At 48.4% G+C, this 23,884-nt stretch overlaps 2 protein-coding genes across 2 annotated transcripts in view; both read left to right on the top strand.

Annotated features, from left to right (window-relative positions):
- The window catches only part of Supv3l1 (Suv3 like RNA helicase), a 30,038-nt gene extending 15,964 nt beyond the window's left edge, over window positions 1–14,074 (top strand). Inside the window, exons 11-16 of the mRNA XM_052744869.1 lie at window positions 1,565–1,784; window positions 2,964–3,044; window positions 3,498–3,674; window positions 5,440–5,588; window positions 6,206–6,620; window positions 11,410–14,074. Coding sequence (XP_052600829.1) covers window positions 1,565–1,784; window positions 2,964–3,044; window positions 3,498–3,674; window positions 5,440–5,588; window positions 6,206–6,620 — 1,042 coding nt within the window. The 3' untranslated portion in view covers window positions 11,410–14,074. The remainder of the gene's footprint in view (window positions 1–1,564; window positions 1,785–2,963; window positions 3,045–3,497; window positions 3,675–5,439; window positions 5,589–6,205; window positions 6,621–11,409) is intronic.
- A 341-nt stretch (window positions 14,075–14,415) lies between these two features.
- Hkdc1 (hexokinase domain containing 1) overlaps window positions 14,416–23,884 on the top strand; it is a 39,327-nt gene continuing 29,858 nt past the window's right edge. Inside the window, exons 1-2 of the mRNA XM_052744871.1 lie at window positions 14,416–14,710; window positions 19,892–20,054. Of these exons, the coding sequence (XP_052600831.1) occupies window positions 14,648–14,710; window positions 19,892–20,054 (226 nt within the window). The 5' untranslated portion in view covers window positions 14,416–14,647. The remainder of the gene's footprint in view (window positions 14,711–19,891; window positions 20,055–23,884) is intronic.

A 23,884-nucleotide genomic window follows, 5' to 3' on the forward strand; every position in this document is an offset into this window, starting at 1 on the left:
TTTGATTTTTTTAAAGGATTTAAAAATTTTTTATTTTATGTGTGAGTGTTTTGCTTGCATGTTATATACGTGCATCACATGTATGCGGTACTGAGGGGGTCAGAACCTCTGGAACTGCAATTATAGATCATTGTGAGGTACCATGTAGATGCTGGGAATGGAACTCAAGTCCTCTGCAAGAGCAGCCAGTGCTCCTAAACTGAGCTGTTCCCTCAGTTGGTGCACTACACTGCCCAGGCTGGCCTCGAACTCCTGGGTCAGACAGTCTTTCTGCCTCAGCTCCTCAAGTACCTGGGACTTGAGGGCTATGCCGCTGTTCTTGGCACCACTAAGCTGTAACACAGTATGAGAGCACTTTATCTGCTGTCATTTTCTTTAGCTTAATAATTCAAATACTATACAGTTTGCCCTCTCAAAGGGTGATTTTAAGTAAATATACACAGTTATTCAGACTTCTTGCTTGAGAGCTGGCCATGGTAGCACATGCCTGTAAACCCCAGCACCCAATAGGCCCAAACAGGAAGGTCCTGCCTTTTTGTTTGTTTGTTTGTTTGTTTTTCAAGACAGGGTTCCTCTGTATAACAGTCCTGGCTGTCCTGGACTCGATTTTGTAGACCAACCTGGCCTCCAACTCATAGAGATCCACACCTGCCTTTGTCTCCCGAGTGCTGGGATTAAAGGCACCACCACTGCCGCTGAGACCCTGTCTTAAAAAACAAAAACGAGCTGGGCGGTGGTGGCGCATGCCTTTAATCCCAGCACTCGGGAGGCAGAGCCAGGCGGATCTCTGTGAGTTCGAGGCCAGCCTGGGCTACCAAGTGAGTTCCAGGAAAGGCGCAAAGCTACACAGAGAAACCCTGTCTCGAAAAACCAAAAAAAAACCAAAAAACAAACAAACAAAACGAAAGATGAATAAAAAGAATTCACAGCAAGCGTCTTTTTAAATTTTACTAGCCAGGCTGTCCTAGAAGTCATTGTGTAGCCCAATCAGCCCTCAAACACACAACAATCTTCCTGTCTCAGCTTCCTGAGTGCAACAGTGCCTGGGCTTTTCTCATTAAGGATAAAAAAAAAAATCAGCCAGGTGTGGTGGTGCACGCCTTTAATCCCAGCACTCGGGAGGCAGAGCCAGGCAGATCTCTGTGAGTTCGAGGCCAGCCTGGTCTACAGAGTGAGATCCAGGACAGGCACCAAAACTACACAGAGAAACAGTCTCGAAAAAACAAAAAAAGCAAACAAACAAACATAGCCAAGGAAGGACTATGTAAACAGACAAAAAAAAATTATTTTTAAATAATTTTATGTGTCCGGGTGTTTGCCTAATGTGGTACAACTGGAGGTGTCAAATCCCCCCAGGACTTGATTTCTGAATGATTGTGAGCCACCATGTGGGTGCTGGGAATAGAACTCTAGAGTCTTCTGGAGGAGCAACAAGTACTCTTAACTGGTGAGCCATCTAGCCAGCCCCATTTTGACTTAAAGGAGAGTTAGACTGAGCACATCTTGATGACCCAAGTGACAGGGCTGTGTACAGTCTGTGGGGTCACTTTTATTTCTATTTCAGGAGCATAAGGAGAATTATTTTTTACTCCCTTATAAAGCCCAGCATCAATGAAAAGGGAGAGAAGGAGCTGGAGCCAATCACCACCTCCCAAGCTCTGCAGATTGCCGGCCGAGCCGGCAGGTTCAGCTCCCACTTTAAGGAGGGAGAGGTCACAACAATGCACCGGGAGGACTTGGCTTTGCTGAAGGAGATTCTGAACAGACCTGTGCCTCCTATACAGGTAAGGCTGCACATGTCACTGCTCCCGCTGCGCGCAGGGCAGTCTCCTTCCCTAGTCTCCTGCCTCAGTGTGTGGAGACGGAAGGGCAGCCTGAGCTGGGGAGACCACGACAAGAAAACTCTCCTTGGGGCTGGAGAGATGGCTCAGCAGCCGAGAGTGCCAGCACCCATGCCAGGCAGCTCACGACTGCCTGTAACTCCAGCTTCAGAGATCTTCTACGCACGCACGCACGCACGCACGCACGCACGCACGCACGCATGCACACCATAATTTAAAAGTAAATACAAGGCTTTCCTCTAGTGTTTGGAGAGACATCAGTACCTCTTAGACAGAGAATCGTGGACAAGTGAGAGATCCAGAGTCAACAGGCTGGTTGGCCTGATTTCCTCGCTGTGGGTGCACATAGAGTTATGTCATAAAGTGGAGAACGAACTGAGCTTGACTAGACAAGAGACTTAGCACTGAGTTATACAACTGCAAGTAAGGACTTCTGTGGTTCAATCCATGGCTATTGGATCACATTTTAAGTTTCTAGAAATTCGCTTCAGTGGCTCATTTCATCTGTTAGGAAGATGATAGAACTCTGTGAGGTGATGGGGTGGAGGCTGGTGACATGACTGTCCCTGGGTGTGACGGCTCCTGTGCAGTGCGTACTCAGCCCTCTCTCCTTGCTGTGCACCTCATTTCTGGACGTCATACGACCTTTAGGGCTTGAGTCTTGAGTTCTTCCTCCCCACTTCTCTCTCTCATCCTCATCCTCAGCTGTGGGCGTGGCTTAGCACTGCAGTATAAGGGGCCAGTTGACGTCCAGTGTAGATGTTGTCTCATGGCTGCGGCTTCCTTGTTCACTCCTAGTCAATAGTGAGAACTGCAGTTTGGAAAGTTGTTTCATCCCTGAAGGCATATTTGTTGTTCTGTCAAATCTGGTCAAATGACTAAAGCATGACAGAAGGCTACATAATCTGCCATTTTCATTAAATAATCCTATCAGCTTTGCTAACTGCAGTAAATACTTCAACTGGTCTTGTCTTTTTCTCTCTAGTACTGAAATTCTTGGCATGGGACTCATTTGATAAGAACTTAGCCTAATGTAGGACATTGTTTCAAAAGAAGAAAATGCCATTCAGAAAATGAAGGGGCAAGCTCAGCTCACAATTATCTTATCTTTTACTTCTACAGGCAGCTGGTCTTCACCCCACTGCTGAGCAGATTGAAATGTTTGCCTACCATCTCCCTGAGACAACGCTGTCCAATCTCATCGTAGGTGGAAGCTCCTCTAATCTTCTCTTCTCCAATTGTTGACATGCCGTGTCAGTACCGGCTCACTGCATGGGCCAGAGTGGACAGTCTGCCTCCGTGCAGTCGCCGTCCATGAAAGGGGCATCACTGGTGCAAACTTCTGAAGGATTCGAGTGCTGGGTACACATGGCAGTGCACACCTGTAAACCCAGTGCTCAGGACACTGCGGCTGGAGGCCCTAGAGTTGGAGGCTAGCCCAGGGGGCGCAGTGAGCCTCTGTATCAAAAAGAAGTTCAGGTTAGGAAGACCATGGGAGAAGTGTCTTAGCTTTAGAGAGCAGAAAGTTCGGCACACCTCTCCTGAGGTCTGCTAAGGACTAAAGAGCTGTCTTTTGTGGGCGTGAATTCTGTATTCACACCCAGTGGGATAGTCACATCCATTCAGTTCAGTAATTTCGTATGTATTTTCCCCCAGGATATTTTTGTAGACTTTGCACAAGTTGATGGGCAGTATTTTGTCTGCAATATGGATGACTTTAAGTTCTCTGCAGAGTTGATCCAGCATATTCCACTAAGTCTGCGGGTGAGGTATGTGTTCTGCACGGCCCCCATCAACAAGAAACAGCCTTTCGTCTGCTCGTCCCTGTTACAGGTACGTCTTTAGCTCTGTGCTGTTTTGAGTTGTTCCAGGTAGATCCATTTTCCTCCAAACGGTCCTTTGTCCACCAAAAGAAACACTTGGGAGAGCACCCTAAATATAGGACACTTTGTGACAATTTAAACATAAAGTGACCTTGTGTTTGGGCCTGGATGAAAGCCACTGTGCAAAATCTGACGCACAGGGACAGATAAGCGGTTGGAGGGATTAGGGTTTGGTGGTGGCGGTGGTCCTCGTTTCTTCCCTCTCATCTGTTCATACTGGGCTGTGGTGTGACGTGTGAGGAGCACAGGATTCTGGGGGGAAGGGCAGCGGACTGAACTGTCTCAGGAGCACAGGATTCTAGGGGAAGGGCAGCGGACTGAACTGTCTCAGGGGCACAGGATTCTAGGAGGAAGGGCAGCGGACTGAACTGTCTGGCCCTTAAGTACCTGCTGCTCCATCCTGGGTGCTCACCTCATGCTGCTAAACTCAGGTTTCTCTGGATTTCCTGACATCTCCACCATAGGCCTTAGCATTCTGTTCATCAGCTCTATGTCGATTACCTTTATTTGTGAATTTACTTTTTAAGTTATTGTAATATATATATTATAATAATATATATATAAATAATACACATGCCAAATTCAGGCATTACAGAAAGGTTAAAACTGTCTGCCATCCCCAGCCTCAGGCCTCTGGACACCTGCTGTTAATTTATTTCATATGGTATCTACGTACTGTAGGAAGTCCAGTTCTGTTTGGCGGGTGTTTTCCCATAGGTGTTAACATGAATTGTTCTACAACTCGCTTTCCCTTTCCCTTAGCAGTGTGCCTTAGAGGTCCATGTTCACGTATTTTCCAGGAAGTAGGTCATTGGTGGAGAGCCAGGGGAAGGGGGAGGTTGTGGGGCAATTTTCAGCTCCTGCATGCTCACATGACTGGATCTGCTTCCTGTGGCCTTGATCCTGTTTACACCATTCTTCAGCCGGGCGGTGGTGGCGCACGCCTTTAATCCCAGCACTCGGGAGGCAGAGCCAGGCGGATCTCTGTGAGTTCAAGGCCAGCCTGGACTACCAAGTGAGTTCCAGGAAAGGCGCAAAGCTACACAGAGAAACCCTGTCTCAAAAAACCAAAAAAAAAAAAAAAAAAAAAAAACATTCTTCAAACAACAATTCCAACAAAGCAGGAGCCTCTGCCAGGGAGAGGACCCTGGAAGAGTACAAGTCAGCGGTTGTTTAGGCCTTCTGTTGGAAGCTGTGAAATCTAGAGGCTTTCCCTATTCTGGTACCTCATCCGTCCTGGACTATTAGGAGCTCGGTCTGCTGATGGCCTCAGATGACACTTGGGATGATGGTTTTGAGAAATTATGCAGATTCTGGGTACCAAACTCAGGCCACTAGGCTTGTCAGCAAGTGCCCTTCCCTAAGGAGTCAGTCTTGCTGGCCCATTTTAATTTCCAATGAACATTTTCAGCTGAACGTGGTAGCACACTTCCATAACCCCAGTGCCCAGGTGGAGGCAACAGAATCAAGAATTCAAGGCCTCTCTTGGTTAGATAGCAATTTGAGGCCAGCCTGGCCCAAAAAAGACCTTGTTTGAACTAAATAACCCCTTATAAAGTATTAAATGTTTTTTTAAAGTAGGAAAGTATCAAGCAGGAAGGAAACCAGCTTGTCTTTTCAAACAGCCACAGTTAACAGGTTGCACCTCCTTTTTCTTTCTAAATAGACCTAAGAGGATGCTGGTTATGTTACCAAACTTTGTTCTTTCCTCTCAGTTTGCCAGGCAGTATAGCAGGAATGAGCCCCTGACCTTTGCTTGGTTACGCCGGTACATCAAGTGGCCTTTGCTTCCGCCTAAGAATATTAAAGACCTCATGGACCTTGAAGCTGTCCATGATGTCTTTGATCTCTACCTGTGGCTGAGGTACCGAACCTTCTCCTTTCTATGCTCTCAATTTTCTAACTCGCAGGGCAAATAAAGGTTTGTGAGTGGGTTTCTGTTCTTTCAAGTTGGAGATACTTGGTGGGTGCTGTCTATTCTATTTTCTGTGGAGGTATTTGAGTTTAGTTATACTCATTCCTGAGAAGACTTCAGGAATACCTAAGATAGCAGCCGATGGGGATGTTGACTAGACCCTTGCTAGTGGAAGAGTAGTGTCCCTTGGGGACTGTTCAGAAGTAAAGAACTTCAGCTCCATCTAGACCTAAATTCTCATTTTTAAAAAAAATTATTGCTCTGTGCGTTCTTGCGTGCGTGCGTGCGTGCGTGTGTGTGTGTGTGTGTGTGTGTGTGTGTGTGTGTGTGTGTGTGCATGTTTGTGTGATGGGGTAGGTGGGAAATGCACGTGCCAGGGTGCATTTTGTTTCATTTTTTGGAATTGATTCTCTACTTCGTATTTCCTGTGGGCCCCGTGACTCTCACTCAGGTCGCCAGGTCTGTGAAGCAGTCACCTTTATCTTCTGAGCCATCTCCTCGGCCCAGATGGTGCATTTGAACACAGCTTCCAGCCGTAGCTCTAATTCCCTTTGTTCTTTTCCCAGCTACCGATTTATGGATATGTTCCCGGACTCCAACCTTGTTCGAAATCTCCAAAAAGAACTGGATGTCATTATCCAAGATGGTGTGCACAACATCACCAAACTGATTAAAATTTCTGAGTCACGCAAGCTTTTGAAGCTGGAGAGCCTATCTTCAGGGAGCCAGTCAACTTTGTCAGGAGCCTTAAAGAGCCCGGCAAGAAGGACACGTGGCACCAAAGGTGCTGGGGGTAAAGCGGCAGAGGCACCCAGCCCCGGCGCCGGGGAGCTGCCCCTCGCTTCCAGGCTGGTGCAGCAAGGACTCCTCACTGCAGACATGCTGAAGCAGCTCCAGAAAGAGTGGCTGACACAGCGACCAGAGCAGGGCAGAGAGAAGGCCGGGACGAGAAGGAAGAAGAAGGACCCCAACTCTGAATAGGTTTTTTAACTTTGCAAATAAAATCGATATTAAATCCTTAGGCACATGGCATTCACTGCCTGTGGTGGGATTGTGGCCATCTTGTACTTTTTTATATTTTTTTGCAAAGTAAATTCCTAGAGCCACCCAAACTACTCATTCCAACTTTTAAAATAGTGTCTTCGAGGTTTTACCTAAGTGTTCCTAATGGCCTCTTGTAGAGTAACCCTGAGACACTGCTGTTTCAGAAATCCTGCACGACGTCATATCGCTTTGGGGGATTGTTAGGCCTGTTGTTGAGGATGCCACAGGTGGAATTCTTCGACACACACTGCTGTGGGTTATGCCCACTACCAGAGATTGTTCTAGAAGCTGGAAATACACACTAGCAAGATGGAGTACAGCTCAGCAGGGCAAGGACACTGTGTCTCTAGTGTGCTGCAGTAGCCACTGTGTGGGCTTGTGTGGAAGCAGTCTGACTCTGAAATGAGTGCACACACGGGTAGAAATAAGTGATGGGGAAGGAAGCGGTGCTGTCAGGTCACCCCTGTTTAAAGGCCAGTCTGTTGCATAATGGTCTCCTTCTGCCCTGGTTAAAAATGTAGCTAGAGGTTTAAAGGCATCAGCTTAGGTGTTGGATGGACATGGTTCTGTCTTTTTTTTTTTTTAATTATTTATTTTTATGTGCATTGGCGTTTTGCCTGTGTGTATGTCTGTGTGAATGTCTCCTAGAACTGGAGTTACAGACAGTTGTCAGCTGCCATATGGGTGCTGGGAGTTGAACCCGGGTCCCCTAGAAGAGCAGTCAGTGCTCTTAACCACTGAGCCATCTCTCCAGCCCCGGTTCTGCCTTTTTCAATGCAACGCCTGTAAAGGAGTGGGCAGTCGTGCTCAGGGTTGCTGGATGCTTAAGTGACAGACAGTAGGCTGTTTAGTCCCAGCCTGCCCACCGCAAGTTTTGCTAGATGAGCCTGAAGGTTTAGGCCACTGTGCCTGAGAATGGAACTCTCAGGTCATTCGAAGAATTAAGCCAGTTTCCTGAGCATGTGCTGATCAAAGCTGACTCCATGGTAGAGGCCCGAGGAACAGCCAGATATGCTAGTCACGTGTCTCAGCTTTTCTCAGGCGGTTCTGATGGCAGTGTTCACCTCAGACCTCTGTCTTGATGGGAGCAAAGACTGAGAAGTACTGTTCTTTCCTTGTGAGTAAAGGAGTGAAGTGCCCTGGAGAGTGTGTGTGGGTATCCTGGGCTGGACAGCTCTCGTTTCTAGAATTAACTTTCCTCTGTGACTTATAATAATTCTTGTCCACGTGATCTCAAAAAATCCCCACGAACTGAAGCAGACAGCGGGGCTTTTACGAAGGGCAGGTTAGTCTCCCAAAGCCTCTGGTGGGCGGCGGAGGGCAGGGGCTCTCAGGAAGAGCTGCTTGAGTGCTTAGCTGATGAAGGCTCTTCAGTGAGCGTTTGCTCTTGCCCTTCCCTTTTCCTCCTCAGGGGCAGGAGGGTGTGGTTTAGCAGAAGAACCTAGAGATGTCACCAAGATGATGCCAAGGAACACAGACGGGAAACTGACTGGAGTGGCGCTGGGCTGATCTCGGAGAGCTTACATTGTCACCATGAGGGCAGCTTGGTCTCGTTTTCTTTTTTAAGATTTATTTATTATGCATACAATATTCTGCCTGCTTGTACACCTGCTCACCAGAAGAGGGCGCCAGATCTCATTACAGATGGTTGTGAGCCACCATGTGGGTGCTGGAAATTGAACTCAGGACCTTTGGAAGAGCAGCCAGTGCTCTTAACCTCTGAGCCATCTCTCCAGCCCCGCAGCTTGGTCTTGTTAACGTTTGACTGTCACCTTTTTTGTGGGCTTGTATTAATTCCCACGTGTGCATTTTATTTTAATCGTAATGGCATCCTTTCAAAAACATAGCTGTTTTCATTTTCCCTGGCAGTTTTCTAATGTGTTTTTAAATACCTGGCTGAGAGCCCTTGGTGGATTATTGTTGATTCTTCTGAACAGCAGCATGAGGTGTGGACTGAAGCCCAGGTATTGATCCTGATCAGCTCTGTCACTACAGATCTGGGGGGCTTACAGAAACGTGGTTACTACGTATCTGGCTGCCATTAATAACCAGCTACTTAGTACTTTGCATATTAGATCTGTGGGTGAGTCCACATCTACGGCATGACACTAGGTCTTTTGAAAGATAACTTCCTGTGATTTGCAAATACACAGTACTGCCAGCACAAATCGTCAGTCTCATGCTCCAAGCCATCATAAAGCAGTCATTCTGTGTCTAGATCAGACAAGTACATTTAGAGCTGGTCATGGTGGCACACACCTTTATTCCAGCACTCAGGAGGCAGAGGCAGGTGGATCTCTGAGTTGAGGGCAGCCTGGTCCCGTACCAGTTCCAGGGTGGCTAGGGCTACACAGTGAGACTGTATCTCAAAGTCGGAAGCAAACATACGTGGTGTGTTTGGTGCATACATGTATGGAGAGGCGAAGCTTGCTAAGAGACAAGCTCACATATCATGCTAAGAGTTTCCTGTTTGAAAGCTTTAGATTATAGAAACATGAACTCCCCCCCACCCCACCCAGACAGCGTTTCTCTGTAGCCCTGGCTATCCTGGAACCTGCTCTCTAGACCAGGCTAGCCTTAAACTCAGAGATCTGCCTACCTCTGTCTCCTGAGTGCTGGGATTAAAGACCTGCGCCACCACTGGCTAGAAACCTGGGTTTTTATAAACAGAACTGCTCTCTAAATGTAGGATTGAGCATTGAAGACATTTACCTTTTATCTTTTAAATTCTCTGATAAAGACCAAATATTTTAAAACATTTTAGTTTACATATTTTTGTGTGTTTGTGTGAGTGTATGCTACTTATGTGCATGCCTGTTGAAGCCAGAAGAGGGCATCAGATCCCTTGGGGCTGGAGTTGCAAGTATGTGGTTGTGAGACATCCTGTGGGTGCTGGGGTGTGAACTTAGGCCACCTGGAAGAATAGTAAGTACTCTTAACCACTGAGCCATCTTCAGCCTGAAGACCAAATTTAAGAAATTGTTTCTAGCATAATTAGAGTTTGCCCTTTAAGACTACTGTCTTAGAATCTGCCTAAAGAGTATCACCTCTTTGTTCTCACTGTGTGCTCTGGTGGGAGTGTCTGGTACTTAGTGGGTCTTAGTAGCTTCCTTTATTATCATCATTATCTGAATTTTTCATACATGTATACCATATATCTTGTTCATAATCCACCCCTCCATACCTCCCTCAACTTCACCCAGGACTCCCCATCACATCTTCCTCCCCACTTAATGTCCTCCTTTTTTATTGTTTTTCAACCCCCTGAATCCAGTTAGTGCTCATATGCATATGGGTGTAGAACCATCCACTGGGGCCTGGGGAATCTACTCAGTGGTTACCCTTCTGAAGAAAAGTGGCTCTCCCTCCCCCAGCAGCCATCAGCTGCCTCTGCTGCCCCTTGCACCCCATGCTGGAATTTTTAACTGGCTTAACCTTCTATAGGTCTTGTGCAGGTAGCTGCTGTGAGTTGATATGCAACAGACATGTCCTGTCTCAGGACAGCATTGCACAGCCCGCCTCCCCATCCTCCAGCTCTTACATCTCCTACAGGGTTTGCTGAGACTTGCAGGGAGGGAGGGATGGACAGAGGAGCGGGCAGTGATTTCTTAAACTGCCATCATAGGACCTTTAAGTACATACAGTAACGTTGATAATTCTTTGCAGGAAAATCCACAGTGCCTGGAGCAGATTGTGATGAGACAGGGGATTGGTTCTTTTAGGATCAAATCTAGGACCTTGGCCATGCCAAGAAAGTGCTCTACCATAGAGCTGTGTCCCTAACACCCATTTAATTTAATTTTTAAAATTCTGTAAGTAATGTGTAATGTTCACAAAAGTGTCTTTAAACTTTTAAAAATTACATTTATTTGTTTTGCCTTTTAAATGAGTTGGCTTAATTCAGAGTAGCTACAGAATTCAGGGTACAGCAAAGACAAGCAGCAAGCTCAGGCAGGATTCCAGAGCGGGTTTCCTTTAAACTCACAGCTAAGGTAGGACTAGCTGAATGTAAACTGGAAACGATGTTTTGTTGTTTTAAAAAAGATTATTGCAATGTACAGCAGAGTCCAGGACAACACTTCATTCTCACTACACACGGCAAGAGATGTGTCAGGAAACCTGGGTGTTTAAGTGGTAACACAAGAGAGTCACCTCATTTCAGGCCCAAGGAACAGCCTTCTGCCCATTTCAAGTCTCCTTGTGGCCTGTGGGCCCTTCCCTGTGGCTTTGGCTTTTAGATCCTGGAGTTTCTCTTGCTTTTCTTGTTTGTTCATTTATTTTTCAGTTTGTTGTTTTAGATCTTGTTTTGGTTTTGTTTTTAAATTTTTACTTATGTGTATGGATATTCTGCTTGTATGTATGTCTATGTATCAGGTGCATGTCTGCTGCCCCCAGAGGCCGGAAGAGGGTGTCAGATCCCCTGGGACTAGAGTTATAGACAGACAGTTTTGAGCTGCCATGTGGGTGCTGGGAATTGAACCCAGGTCCTCTGGAAGAACAGTCGGTGCTCTTAACCGCTGAGCCATCTCTCCATCAGCCCTGTGCACTTGGGTTTATGCCATGTCTAATCAGAAGTCTCATTTGCTTCTACAGGCTGGTTATCTTCTGCCCTATGAGTTGCGTTTCCTTGAATGGGTTTGTCTTCCTGTCATGTCTTGCAGATGTTTGGGTATGATTTAAAAAGGGTTGGGCATTAACTTCTTCCTAAGCATCCCTTCTCTTCTAGGTGAGTAACAGGTCTGGTGGCATTCTTTAGGAAGCTGCCGAACACTGGCTTCATTTGTGATTACTCCCGAGAAGACACAGCAGTCACCGTCATGGCGGCAGTTTGGAAGTTTCTGCATTGGTTTCCTGTGTGCGGACATTGTTCCCACACATTCTCGTGCAGTCAGCTGAGTGTCGTTTGCTCAGACTGTTTTGTGCTGTGAACAGTTTAATTTTGGACTTACTTTGCAAGCAACACAGTGTAGACATCATGATGTGTTATTGAGACAGGGTCTCTGTGTAGCCCAGCTAGCCTGGAACTGACTATGTAAACCAGTCTGCTCTCAACTCATAGGTGTCCGCCTGCCTCTGCCTCTTGAGTGCTAGGACTAACGTCGTGCTCCACCATACTCAGCCAGTAGCGGAATTTTGACAACGTTCCTGACTGCCTATCACCCTGTGAGTGGAACTGGTACCTTCTCATGGTTTATGGATGTGTTTTACTGAATGGATGGAAAGGGCTACACACATTTTCTTTTCCTCAGGGACCATGGGATGAGTAACAGGTCTGGTGGCATTCTTTAGGAAGTAGGAGTTTTAGGAGGGGTCCCCAGCCTTGAGAAGACTTCAGTCAGGTGATGATTTTGGTGTGCCCAGTGTAAGCTACCCTCCTTTCCTGTGATCTCCAGTCTGCCTCCATTGTCAGAGTGACCAGCAGGGTGGTTGTGAAAATATGGCCTTGGCCTTTCACCTTGAGGGAAGGGACAGCCAGAGTGAGAACCCAGGGCCTGTGCATGTCACTGCTCACTGGGGCCTGGGCTGTTTTCCAGACAAGTCCCCAGACGTCCCTGTGCTCTGATGCCAGGCTGCCTGGGTTTGAATTTCTGTTCCACCCAATACCGGTGGGGCTCTGGGCCTCTACTCCTCCATCTGCGAAATGGAGAGTGTGGTCTTTGCTGTAGGAATTAAAGCTGCAAAGCACCTTGTAAACTCCACGTGTTTCCTAACTAGGAAGGTTTTATTGGGCTGTCTGGACCACCTGTCAGGCTCAGTGCCTGAGAAGAGCAGATGTTGCTTTGGGCTTAGACGAGGCCACATGGGTTAAAGCAGAGCTCTATGGAAGTGGACAAGTGTGAATAGAGAACTTCACTTCCTGTGTTGAGGTGCTGTTACAACAGTGAGAACCCTCACATATGTCCTTAAGCAAAGTCCACAACTTGACACCCAGACATTTTAGACTAGCTGCACAGAGCTTTAATAAAGGTGAAACATTCCCAGGGATAGGTGTGAGAAAATGGCAAGCCAACCCACTTAGTTTATTTTGGTACTGTAAGCTGAAGGGTCTGGATGCACGTAATCTTTAACAATCATTAAACCTCCCAGGTTACTCAGCTGACTCACACCTGGAAGGTAGATGCAGATGTGCTTAGGGGAGAGATGGTGTGCCTTATAACAGGGACAGCCTAGTGTCCTCTGCCTCGGTGAGAGTCCACAGGCTGCCTGCCTGCCTCACAGGCAACTGGAGACTGCAGAGACCCCTGCTATAGTGTTTTCCTTGTGCCCACTGCCCATCCTCACCTTGTATCCCAGCCCAGAGTGGATGACCTCAGTTGGTGCCACAGGCACTTGAGAGGGAATTAAGGTGACAGTACCCTTCCTGGACAGGCAGCCTGCCCAGGATGTTGTCCGGGGCCATTTCTGAATTCCAGCAGTTGTGCGTTTTGGGGACTGAGTGGAAACTGAAGGTTAACCTTTTGTTTGCTTACGAGATAAGCAAAGGAGATAAAACTCACAGTTTGGGGGTAAACAGACTGAAAGGGTCGAGGTTTCCCCATCCAGGAGGTAGCTGTGTCAGTCTGTGGAACTGTGTAATCGTTTAATCCAGACTGGCCTAAGCCAGACTTCTGGTGGTTTCTGAAGAGGCAACTGTGGAAGGTCCCTGGCCGGCAGTGGTCAGCCATTGTTTTGATGGGTAAGATTGGGCAGAAGAAAAGCAGACAAAGCTAAAGCTGTCAGCGGACCAGAGTGACAGAGCTTATCCAGAGGTCACCTGGACAGTGGGAGACATGACTCAGGGGTGGCCACCGCCATCTGGTCAGCTGTTAACTTTCCAGCGAATTCCCTTAGTGTTGGGGAGAGCAGAGTCAGGGATCTGTTTTTCAGGGAACCCCGTTCCCTGCTGGGAAGGGTCTGTTGAAGTCCTGACCTGTGTTAATTTTTAGGCTAGCTAAAACTCAACCCAGCAGAGTCTTAGTTAACCACATAAGTATTGCGCCGAGGAAGAGGGGCTTGTGCTGGTCATGAGTTGGGCCCTGGAATCGAACTTCTGGGGCTGCTTCCTGGCTGAGCATTGACAAGTGTGATTTTGAGTAAGTCACTTAGTTCAGGGCCGCCTTTGTCATCTATAAGATGGGACTAATGAAGTCCCCGCCCCCCATGCCTGGCAGTGACCGGGAGGAGCACCACGGTCTTGGTTCTCACATCGTGCATGATGAGGGAGGTGGGTGAGGAACCAGGTGTCTCAAGGCGGCACACCCTTCCCACCCATGACCTCCGTGTCTCTCTGCAGCAGCACCTCCAGTGAGGCCTGGTGGCTTCCATTCTCTCCTAACACCCCCCACCCCACCCCTGCTCAGCCCCAAGTTACTCCCTGTGAAATAAAGGCTGCCTGGCTTACCACTGTCGAATACTGACTGTTTTTCATTAACCGAGCTAAGGGTTTATCTTCCACGGTAGAGGAATGGTCTCAGTATTTTTGGAATCTGCTCAGCCTCAATTGAGACGGTGCCTCAGAGGGACTGGGAGTATGCAGTTCTGTTGCCCTGCTGAGGAGAAGAGAGGAACCCTGGGACTGGAATTCACCTGCCCAGCAGCCCCACTGCTTAAAATTGGCTGTGTTTTGTCCCCCAACTCCTCATAAGATTTCCCTCGGCTGAGTGGGCTTGAGGCACTGGCGTGAGAGTGTTGCTTGGCAACAAGGTTTTGTGGTGCCCGTTTCTCAAATAGTCAACCCATCAATCCCCAACCTCCCCCTCGGCTGGCCCGCAGCTCCCCCAGAGCCTCCTGTTAGACAGTTGAGTGTGTGGCAGAGGGAGGGACCAGAGACGGGCGAAGTTTAATCATTGAACCGAGCAGCTGGGAGTATTTAGTTCTAGCACCCTGCTCCCAGCCTGAACGAGAGGTGTGCAGCACTCCACAGAGGGAGAGCAGCAACGGTACGGAAATCTCGGCCCGTCTCAGGAACAACCCAACTCGGAAACATGTTTGCAGTCCACTTGATGGCCTTTTACTTCAGCAAGCTGAAGGAGGATCAGATCAAGAAGGTAAGGACTGAGGTGTCTGGCCGTCTACACTGGCAGACTCAACTGATTCCCTCACAACACCAAAAGGAATTAAGGCTCTGGGAGTAGGGTAGTGGTTGGGTGCTTACCTAGCTTGTGTGAGGTCCCGGGTTCAAGCCCCAGCATGGAAAGAAAATATTTAAGAGACCTTATTAGAAAAGATACTGGGAGCCTATAGTGAAAATCTCAGAGGGGAAAAGGTAGCAAGTCCCCCACATTTCTTACTGTCTTGAGTCCTGCCTTTCAGTCAGAAGTTCTTGGCAAATGTGGGACATGGAAGTCTTTAGAAAGCTCAGAGAACTTTATGCCCAATTCAGGGCCATTTAGGGGCGAGGCCACAATGGAAGTGAGTCATTTGTAAAGAATCAGAACTTTTCAAAGTGCATTTGATTATTCATTTGTTTGAAACCACATAAAATTAAAGGCACCAAGAGCAATGTGGGTTTTCTTTATTTTGAGACAGGGTCTCATTCTATAGCCCACACTGGTCTCAGACTACTGCCTCAGCCTCCCAAGTACCTGGAATTCCAAGGTCATGCCACCAGGCATGGCTGAAATGTAAATTTCTATACAGTTGTAATTTTTTTAGCATGTGCTATTGACCAGTGGTGTCCTGTGAATGGTGTGGGTTTTTGGCTGCTTTGCCCCAGGTACCAGTCTACAAAATCAAGATGGGCTATGTTGACTGATGAAATCAGGACTCTCTCCTGAGAGCTAAAATGAGCCCAGCCTGTTCCACTGGTCACTCGCTGGCTGCTGCCCTTAGAAGGCGTGTAGCATCTCGGTTGAGAGAAAAAGCGGTCCTCCAGGCAGCCAGACTCAGCCAAGGTCATCCAGGCATTAAAAGTGAAGCGAGGATCAAGCTGAAATTGGCAGAGGCCTCTTGGAGCCTTCAAAATGCTTTTTGAAATGTGTGAGAGAGTGTGGTCCCTTGTAGCCCTCGCGTGCTGGTGAGTGAACTCCCTCTGACTGCATTCCCGGGAGAGCCAGCGGCAAGCCGGAGAGTAGAAACTCCTCTGTTTCAACAATTATTTTATTCTGTCCTTGGTTGAGTAGATTTGTAGAGCCCTCTGCTGACTACTTGAGGAGCGTAAAGCCCTCTGCCGCCCTGCTTCAGAGCTCACTTTAGTTTCTCCCTGTGTGGCAGAGATGCCGCCCCTAAGGGGGTCTTGGAAACTTTGGAACCTTTACTTCATTTCCTTAGCTCCTTATGGTGACTGGCCTTCTGGTCTAGCCTGGGATAAGTCTGGAGCACGTCTGTCCACCAACCCACAGGCTCCACTGGTGTATACCAGACCCTTCTGGAAGAAAGGCCAGCCTTGGTCAATTCCTGGGTTGAGTTCCTTCCCTCACCATGGAAAGTAAGAAAGTCAGAGTCCCAGGAAGCCACCCTAAGCAAGGACCCAGCAGTCCCTTGGCTTGTGGGTAGGCTGGTTTGTAGTTGGTCTGAGTCACAGCTTGGAGGACATTCCTCCACAGGTCAAAACCAGTTGTCACAAGGCAAAGGGCATTGTTGGAGTGGTGATTCTCACCGTGCTTCCTGCCAGGCAGTGCGCACACTTCCTGCTTGAAGTTGACAAGGTCCTGGGACATGCTTGCCTGCAGAGATGACTCGTCAGACCCTTGAACCATGTTTGGAAATCTCAGAATGACATTAAGACCAAAAGAAGGCCACTGTCTGAAATTGATTTGCAGTTCAATATATTGACATATTTGACCTATTGATAATGCTGGGTTGGACCTGGTCACTGACCCACAGATGGTTCATTCATAAGAACAGGACGGATTGGGCTTTCAATGAGTGAGAGAGAGTGTGTGTGTGTGTGTGTGTGTGTGTGTGTGTGTGTGTGTGTGTGTATTTACAGTAAGTCAACAGTGCAAAAATGTGGAGATGTTAACTTGAATGTCACCTTGAGTTTCTTCAGATCCCAAGTGTGCTCTGTAGGCAGCCTTGTGCTCTGCTCACGTGTGTGCTTTTACAGTTAGGTTGGTGTGCATTGTGCATCATCTCGGACGGACTGCCTCCTGTACACACTTCTCTGTCATCTACATGGTCACCTTTCAGTGTCTTCCTCATCATCCGTTAAGTAGATGTGCGCTATAACATTTCACTTTTCCCTCTTGTCTGCTCTTTGGAAACTTTCAAAAACATTCAACAATTAAAACATTACTATATTAAAACAAGAGCAAGGTCCTGGGTTCGGTCCTCAGCTCTGAATAAACAAAAAAAAAAAAAAAAAAAAAAAAAGAAAGAAAAGAAAACATTTGGCCAGGTGGTAGTGGTGCACGCCTGTAATCCCAGCACTCGGGAGGCAGAGGCAGGTGGATCTCTGTGAGTTCGAGGCCAGCCTGGTCTACAGAGCTAGTCCAGGATAGGCTCCAAAGCTACAGAGAAACCCTGTCTTGGAAAACAAAAAACAAAACAAAAACAAAACAAAACAAAACAAGAATATTCAGGTTCTCCCTTGAAATTGCTTCCTGATTTAACCCAACATACAAACCAAGTTCCCTCAATGGAAAAAAAAAAAAATCGCTACAACGAACAGTGGCATATATTTATTATTTTCCCTATTTGGGGTCAATTTCTGAGAATGAATTTTCAGAAGTAAAATCATTAGGCCAAAGTGTGGAGCCCGTTTATGATTCAGTTCATAGCATGAGACCTTTGGACTGAGTGCTCTTCCGGCCCTCAGGCCCTTTCCTTCTGTAACCGAGAAGGCTTGAGCCCGAAGGCTCTCTAAGGCTGGTCACCTCTCCTAGCCCCTGTTGGTTGGAAGTCTGAGGAAGCGGCTTGGGCTCCTGTCACTCGTGTCCTTGTGCCTGGCGCATGTGTCCTGTTTACACAGGCCCGGATCACCTGTCTGAACTGAAGACGGTGCTGCTTCTTTTTCGTCCCAGCATTACGCCTCACCTCACTGTTTTTAGGAAGATACAAAGAATAAACAAGGACCCGCTAAGTTGACATTCTTTCTCCCGTGACTGACTGACGCTCACGTGAAAGGGCAGCAGTGACTGAAGGTGCTCATGACTGACAGCTCACCCATGCCCCGCCCCCAGCCTTCTGGGAGGGGGCAGTCTGTGGACATCTGGAGAAGCTCTTTGTGCTTAGGCTGAGCAGTAGGTTCAGGGCTCTATCTGGGGTTTTGGCAGGACAGTAAAGGACCAAGTTGAATTTCCTCATAGGTCATTCCATCCTTCCTCTGCCCCAGTTACTTGGATCATGTCCTTTCTACCCAGTTTTCTCCATTTGTACAAGTTGGTGCCAACCAATTAGTCATCAACAGCCGAACAGGAAGCCCTAACGAAGCGTGACCTGGTTACATCCTATCTTCTCAAATATGCTGAAAGCTCAATTGTCCTCTTTTTGTTGGTGGGTCTCTGATAGTTTGCCAGCCTCTCTCTGCCTCTCTGTGGAGCTAGGGAGGGCAATACTCCAGTTCTTCTGTTCTGTAGGGCTCTGACCCTTGCCTCCTCATCTCTGCTGGGGATGGAAATTTGACCTTATCTAGACATCTTAAAGGGTCATGGAGGTTTGATGGGGCGACATGTACAACACTTTGAAGAATGCAACATGTTCTCTGACTTGGATAGTGTTCTCCTTCTCGGAGTGCGCCTGGAATCAGGCCTCCTTGGGACCTGGATGGGAGGAGATGGTGCCCAGTAAATGTAACAGGCTATTTCCTGCTACCTATCTATAATCTACTCTCATGAGCCTGAGAATGATGACAGTATGTCATCAGCCATTGACTGAGACACTCCACTGCTATTCCTTATGTGACGTGTTACCATCAAGGGGACTGAACACACCACAGTGATTTTTATAACTTCCGGCATTTGTGGCAGTGGTCCTCTGCCTCAATCCTGGCTAAATGACATCTCATTTCCAATAGCAAGTGGACAGGACTTACTTTTGTGTTTTGAGGTATGTGTAGCCCAGGCTGACCTTGAAGTCCCTATATAGCCAAGGATGACCTTGAGCTCCTGATTTTCCACCTCTACCTCCTATGTGTTAAAATTACAGGTATGTGCCACCATGCCAGGCTTTGACATGGCTTTAAAAATTAAATTTGGGGGCTGGAGAGATGGCTCAGAGGTTAAGAGCACTGACTGCTCTTCCAGAGGTCCTGAGTTCAATTCCCAGCAACCACATGGTGGCTCGCAACCATCTGTAATAAGATCTGGTGCCCTCTTCTGGCCTGCAGTCATACATGCTGTATACATAATAAATAAATAAATAAATCTTTAAAAAAAATAAAAATAAAAATAAAAATTAAAATAAAAATTAAATTTATAAGCTGGGTGGTGGTGGTGCACGCCTTTAATCCCAGCACTCAGGAGGCAGAGCCAGGCAGATCTCTGTGAGTTCGAGGCCAGTCTGGTCTACAGAGCGAGATCCAGGACAGGCACCAAAACTACACTGAGAAATCTTGTCTCAAAAAACCAAAAAAAAAAAAAAAAAAAATTAGACTTCTAATTAGTGAGCCTCCATCTCAAAAAGCAAAACAACACTTCATCTGCATTAGGACAGCATCACTACCTCATTTAAACAGAAATTTAGAGAAAGATTGTGGTTGTTGATCAAACCTAGTTCTGACTTCCTGTCAACCATCCTGTCAGCCAATAAGCAAAGAGAAACCTGTTTGGATATATCGGTTGGATGGAGAAGAGCTTCCGTGGTCAGCCAAGCATGGTGACACAACCTGCAATCCCACTCAGGAGGCAGAGTCAGGAGGATGACTAGTTTGAGGCCAGCCTGGGCAACTTAGCAAGTTCTAGGCTACCCTGCTTTACATGGCTTCGTGGTAAGACCCTGCCTCAAAACAAAAACAAACAACAAAAAAAAAGTGTAGGAACCTGAGATTCGAGGCATAGCTAATCTTCCTAGTGGAGAGACAGTGGTACATGGTGAGAGCCCTGGTTTGGGATTAGACGCTTAAGCATCAGCCCCCACCAACTGTTACCAGGGAACCACTTCTTCCACGGTTCGACCTTCAGAGGAACCGATCTCCCACCTCCCTGCCTCGTCCCCAGCTGATGAAGTGCAGTAAGGAACCTCAGGAGTGCCCATGACAAAGCTGTCCCCAGAGTCAGGAGTTCACGGCCTCCACTGCAAGGGCAAGCACCCCCAGGAGCCGATCCTGGCCAACCCTGCGTCTCTTCCAGGTGGACAGATTCCTGTATCACATGCGGCTCTCAGACGAGACCCTCGTGGACATCATGACCCGGTTCCAGGCAGAGATGGAGAAAGGCCTGGGGAAGGATACCAACCCCACTGCATCAGTGAAGATGCTGCCCACGTTCGTCAGGGCCATTCCAGATGGCTCAGGTGAGTGGGGCTCAGGGTGACCGGGACCCTTCCCTCCACCCATCCTAGCTCCTAAGCTGATGGATAACCTATTGCTTGCCCCCATCCCTTTCCAACCTCCCCTCCTCTCTCTGCCTCAGTCCTGCCGCCTGAACGCTTTTGGGGTCCACAGGCAGAGGCCCCTGGATTTCCCTCTGCCCACTGTGACCCCGCTCATTCTGTCTGCTCCTCTTCTGCAGAGTCCTCCATTCTTACCCCTGTGAGTGGCACCCTAATTTTCTAAATGCAGCCCGAGATCAATCACTACCTCCCTCTAGGAAGTGTCCCCACACTGGGGTAGGGGCTTATCAGACCCTTGTCACAGTTGTGGGTGACAGTCTCCAGAAGCCAGGGCTTAGCTACCGCATTGTTCTGAGCACTTACCAAATACCTGCCCTGGCACAACGTGTTGAATGAATGGTATGTGGCCTGCTCTCCTAGGCCTCTAGATTCCAGGCTAGAAATAGTGAGTAGTGAAAGGAAGTGTGTGGTGAAGAAATACGAAGTGGCCATCCAAGAATCTGGGCTCCAGGCCCAGCTCTGTCACACCGTAGTGACTTCAGTCAGTGCTTAGCCTTGTTTCCTTATCTGTCAGAGAGTTGGCCTATCCACATGCTGGGCTGGGTACCAAACCCAAGGCCTCGGCCATGCTGGACAAGTCCCTATCACTGAGCCACGTTCTCAGCTCCTATCAATTGCGTCTCTGTTGCTGTTCTGTTCTTGGGGACGAGCCCAGGAACTCCGATGTAGTCTACACAAACTCAGATGATGGATGGTCCCAGCAGTCTCCACTTGGTTCCATGTTTGCCTGAGCATAAGATCTGCCCACCTGTGGCAGCTCCTAAACGTGGTCCCCGGAGACTCTGGTAACATTCCTACAGATTTTGTGGATTAACACGATACATATTCTGCCACAGTTCACCAAGTCAGGAGTTTGAAATGGGTCTCACTGGACTAAATGCAAATTGTCAGCAGGGCTCTGTTCCTCCTGGAGACTCTGGGGGGCAGTCAAGGCAGAACTCTGTTTCCCTACCTTTTCCAGCCTCTAGAAGCACCCACATTCCTTGCCCTGTGCTCCTTTCCATCCTCAAGGCCAACAGCATGCCTTCAGATCTTTCTCTGCCTCCTCTTCCATATCTGAAGGTCCTGTGATTACACCAGGCCCACTGAGATAATCCAGGCTAATCTCTCAACGTAAAGGTCAGCTGATGATGATTCTGATTGTGCCTGCAACCTACAGCCTTAATTCCCTTTGCCGTGTGCCCTAACATAGGCCTATGACCCAGGGAATAGGATGTGGACTTGGTGGGGGGTGGGGTGGGTGAGGGAGAGACACTATTTTCCAATCACCATAGCCAAGCCTCCCTGGAAGGATCCTTGAGCTCTCACCCAGCTCTCCATCTTCGGCCATAAGAGAACAAAGAAGTGCTGTTTTTTCTTGAGCACACAGTGCCATCGTGGAACACTGGGGTCTCTCTATCATACGATCCTCCCAGAACACCATGGGGTGACTGCTGTTGCTAGGTCTGACTGGGAAGCAAGAGGCTCCCCCAGATTCAGGATGTCAGTGCTCAGAGGAAGGCTCAAACTGAAGCTTGTGGCCTGCTTAGGGGACCTCGATTGGATTAGCAGGATTCTGGGGGCAATGCTTGGGTCAGAATAGCTTGTCTTGCTAGGTGAGAGGCCCAAGAGACAGCGATGGGGGAGGCATTGCATCCTTTCCTGCAGGTGGGTGCTTGTGGCCAGTATACTAACTACCTAGAGCAGTGGTTCTCAACCTTCCTGACACTGCGACCCTTTAATACAGTTCCTCATGTTGTGCTGACCCCCAAACACAAAATTACTTTCCTTGCTACTTCATAACTGTGATTTTTGCTACTGTTAGGAATCATAATGTAAATATCTGTGTTTTCCAATGATCTTAGTTGACCCCTGTGAAAGGGTCATTGGACTCCCAAGGGGGTAGCGACCCATGGGTTGAGAACCACTGACGTAGAGGGACATAGGATTTGAAGCGTCAGAACCCTACTTTGAAATCTGGGCCCTGCCTCTGACAGTAGAGGAGAGTGCTGAGGGGACTGTTGTCCTTGACAGGTCATCCAGGGTCACCTGGACACCTGAGTCATGGGGTGTGTGTGGGTGGTGAGGAGCTCCAGGGCTAAGTCCTCCTAACCTGTGCTGGGTGTGGCTCCAGAGCAGGGGAAAGTGGCCTTGGGGAGGCTGGTGGCTGTGGGGCTGCTTCAGAAAGTTGAGAGATGAGACTCAAGTTCTCCAGTGTTCTTCCCTTCAACCTGGGAGACGCACACCCCGTGTGACTGTCCTCTGATGACCTCTGGTTACATGGTACAGTGCCATGCCATTCTGTGTCTCTTAGGTCCCAGGACCCAGAGTCTCTAATAATCAGATGCCCTTGGTAAATGCTAGGGCTACTGTTCTGTGGTCCACATCAGGAGAGTTAGAGCATCGTAACAATTTGTAGGTTGTCAGTGGAAGGGACCGTCTGCTTTCCCTGAAGACTGCGTCTTTAGGTCTGCCCAATTGAACAACAGACAGACAGACAGCCGCAGGAGGTTTCATCAATGTGTCCACTACACAGGAGCCATGGGCCACACAGAACTCGAGAGAGGGCCAACTGGCTGTGACTTCAAACCCTCCCTGGAGGGGACAGGGAGAGTGTCGGGGTCGTAAACGATTTGGTGGGCATGAACGACCACGAAAAGCAGATACAAGCATGGGATAGCGTGTCTTTAGATGCTGGTGTTGATTTCCAGTCTCTAACGTTGTGGTTTGAGTTTAGTCTTCCTTGGCTGGGGACGTCTCAGTAGGAGGAAAGCAGTCAAGTATGTGCCTCTTTGGCAGATCAGAACGAGAGGTGGGTGAGGGCCACCTCAGGCCAAGTCCTTCCCATGTTTCCTGCTCCCTCCAGGATCTCAGGGTGTTGTTTTTCGAGCCCCACCACTGACATCTGATGAGAGCCTATGAATGGAGCGTGTATGTGTGTTTGTATGTGTTCGTGGCAGGGTCTTGCTATGTAGTCCTGGCTGGCCGAGAACCCGATATGTAGATCAGGCTGACGGAGGTGTGTGCCCCGGCACTTGGGTCGGTTGGGGTATTTTAGAAGTCTCTCAAATGGCGCTGGGGAGATGGCTCTGTTGGTGGAGTACCTGCTGCCAAAAAGTGAGTTCGGATCCCCAGCACCCACGTAAAGCCTGACCCAGCAGCGCACGTCTGCAATCTTAGTGCTCTTACAGAAAGATGGAGAATTGCTGGAAGTGCTTGGGCCAGCTAGCTGCCTTGTGTGCACAGCCGCCTCCCAGAAACCCTGCCTCAGCCAGGGTGGGAGGAGGGGACCAGCACTTGAGGCTGTCCTCTGACCCCTCTACACAGGTGCTGTGGCAAGCGTGCATCAACACACACACACACACACACAATCCTGTAAATGCTGTCTCCAGTTCTCCGATAAATAAACTTCTAATCCTTGTGGCTTCTGTTTCAGAAATTTATCCTGTTTCCTGTAAACCTCCTGGGTCGACCTGTCCTCGGTACTTCTCCTTGTCCTGAGCCTGCCTGAGGGGGGTGACCCACTGAACCTCACTGCCCTCCCAGTCTCTTGGTCAGGAAGCGAACATGGACCGTTCTTTGTTAGGACCAAAAGTCCTAAGAGTGAGTGCTCTGTGGCCTCTGCTTCCTCTCCAGCCACCCAGACAGTGCAAGGGACACACCCATTCAGGACTGTAAAGGTGTGATCCTTGGATCCTATGAGGCAGGCTCTCTCCTTGGCCTCTGCCTCCACCCTCTGTTGGGGTTCAGGG

The sequence above is a fragment of the Peromyscus californicus genome, unplaced genomic scaffold (genome assembly GCF_007827085.1).
Source record: "Peromyscus californicus insignis strain IS unplaced genomic scaffold, ASM782708v3 Scaffold_19__1_contigs__length_69161282, whole genome shotgun sequence".
Classification (NCBI taxonomy): Eukaryota; Metazoa; Chordata; class Mammalia; order Rodentia; family Cricetidae; genus Peromyscus; species Peromyscus californicus.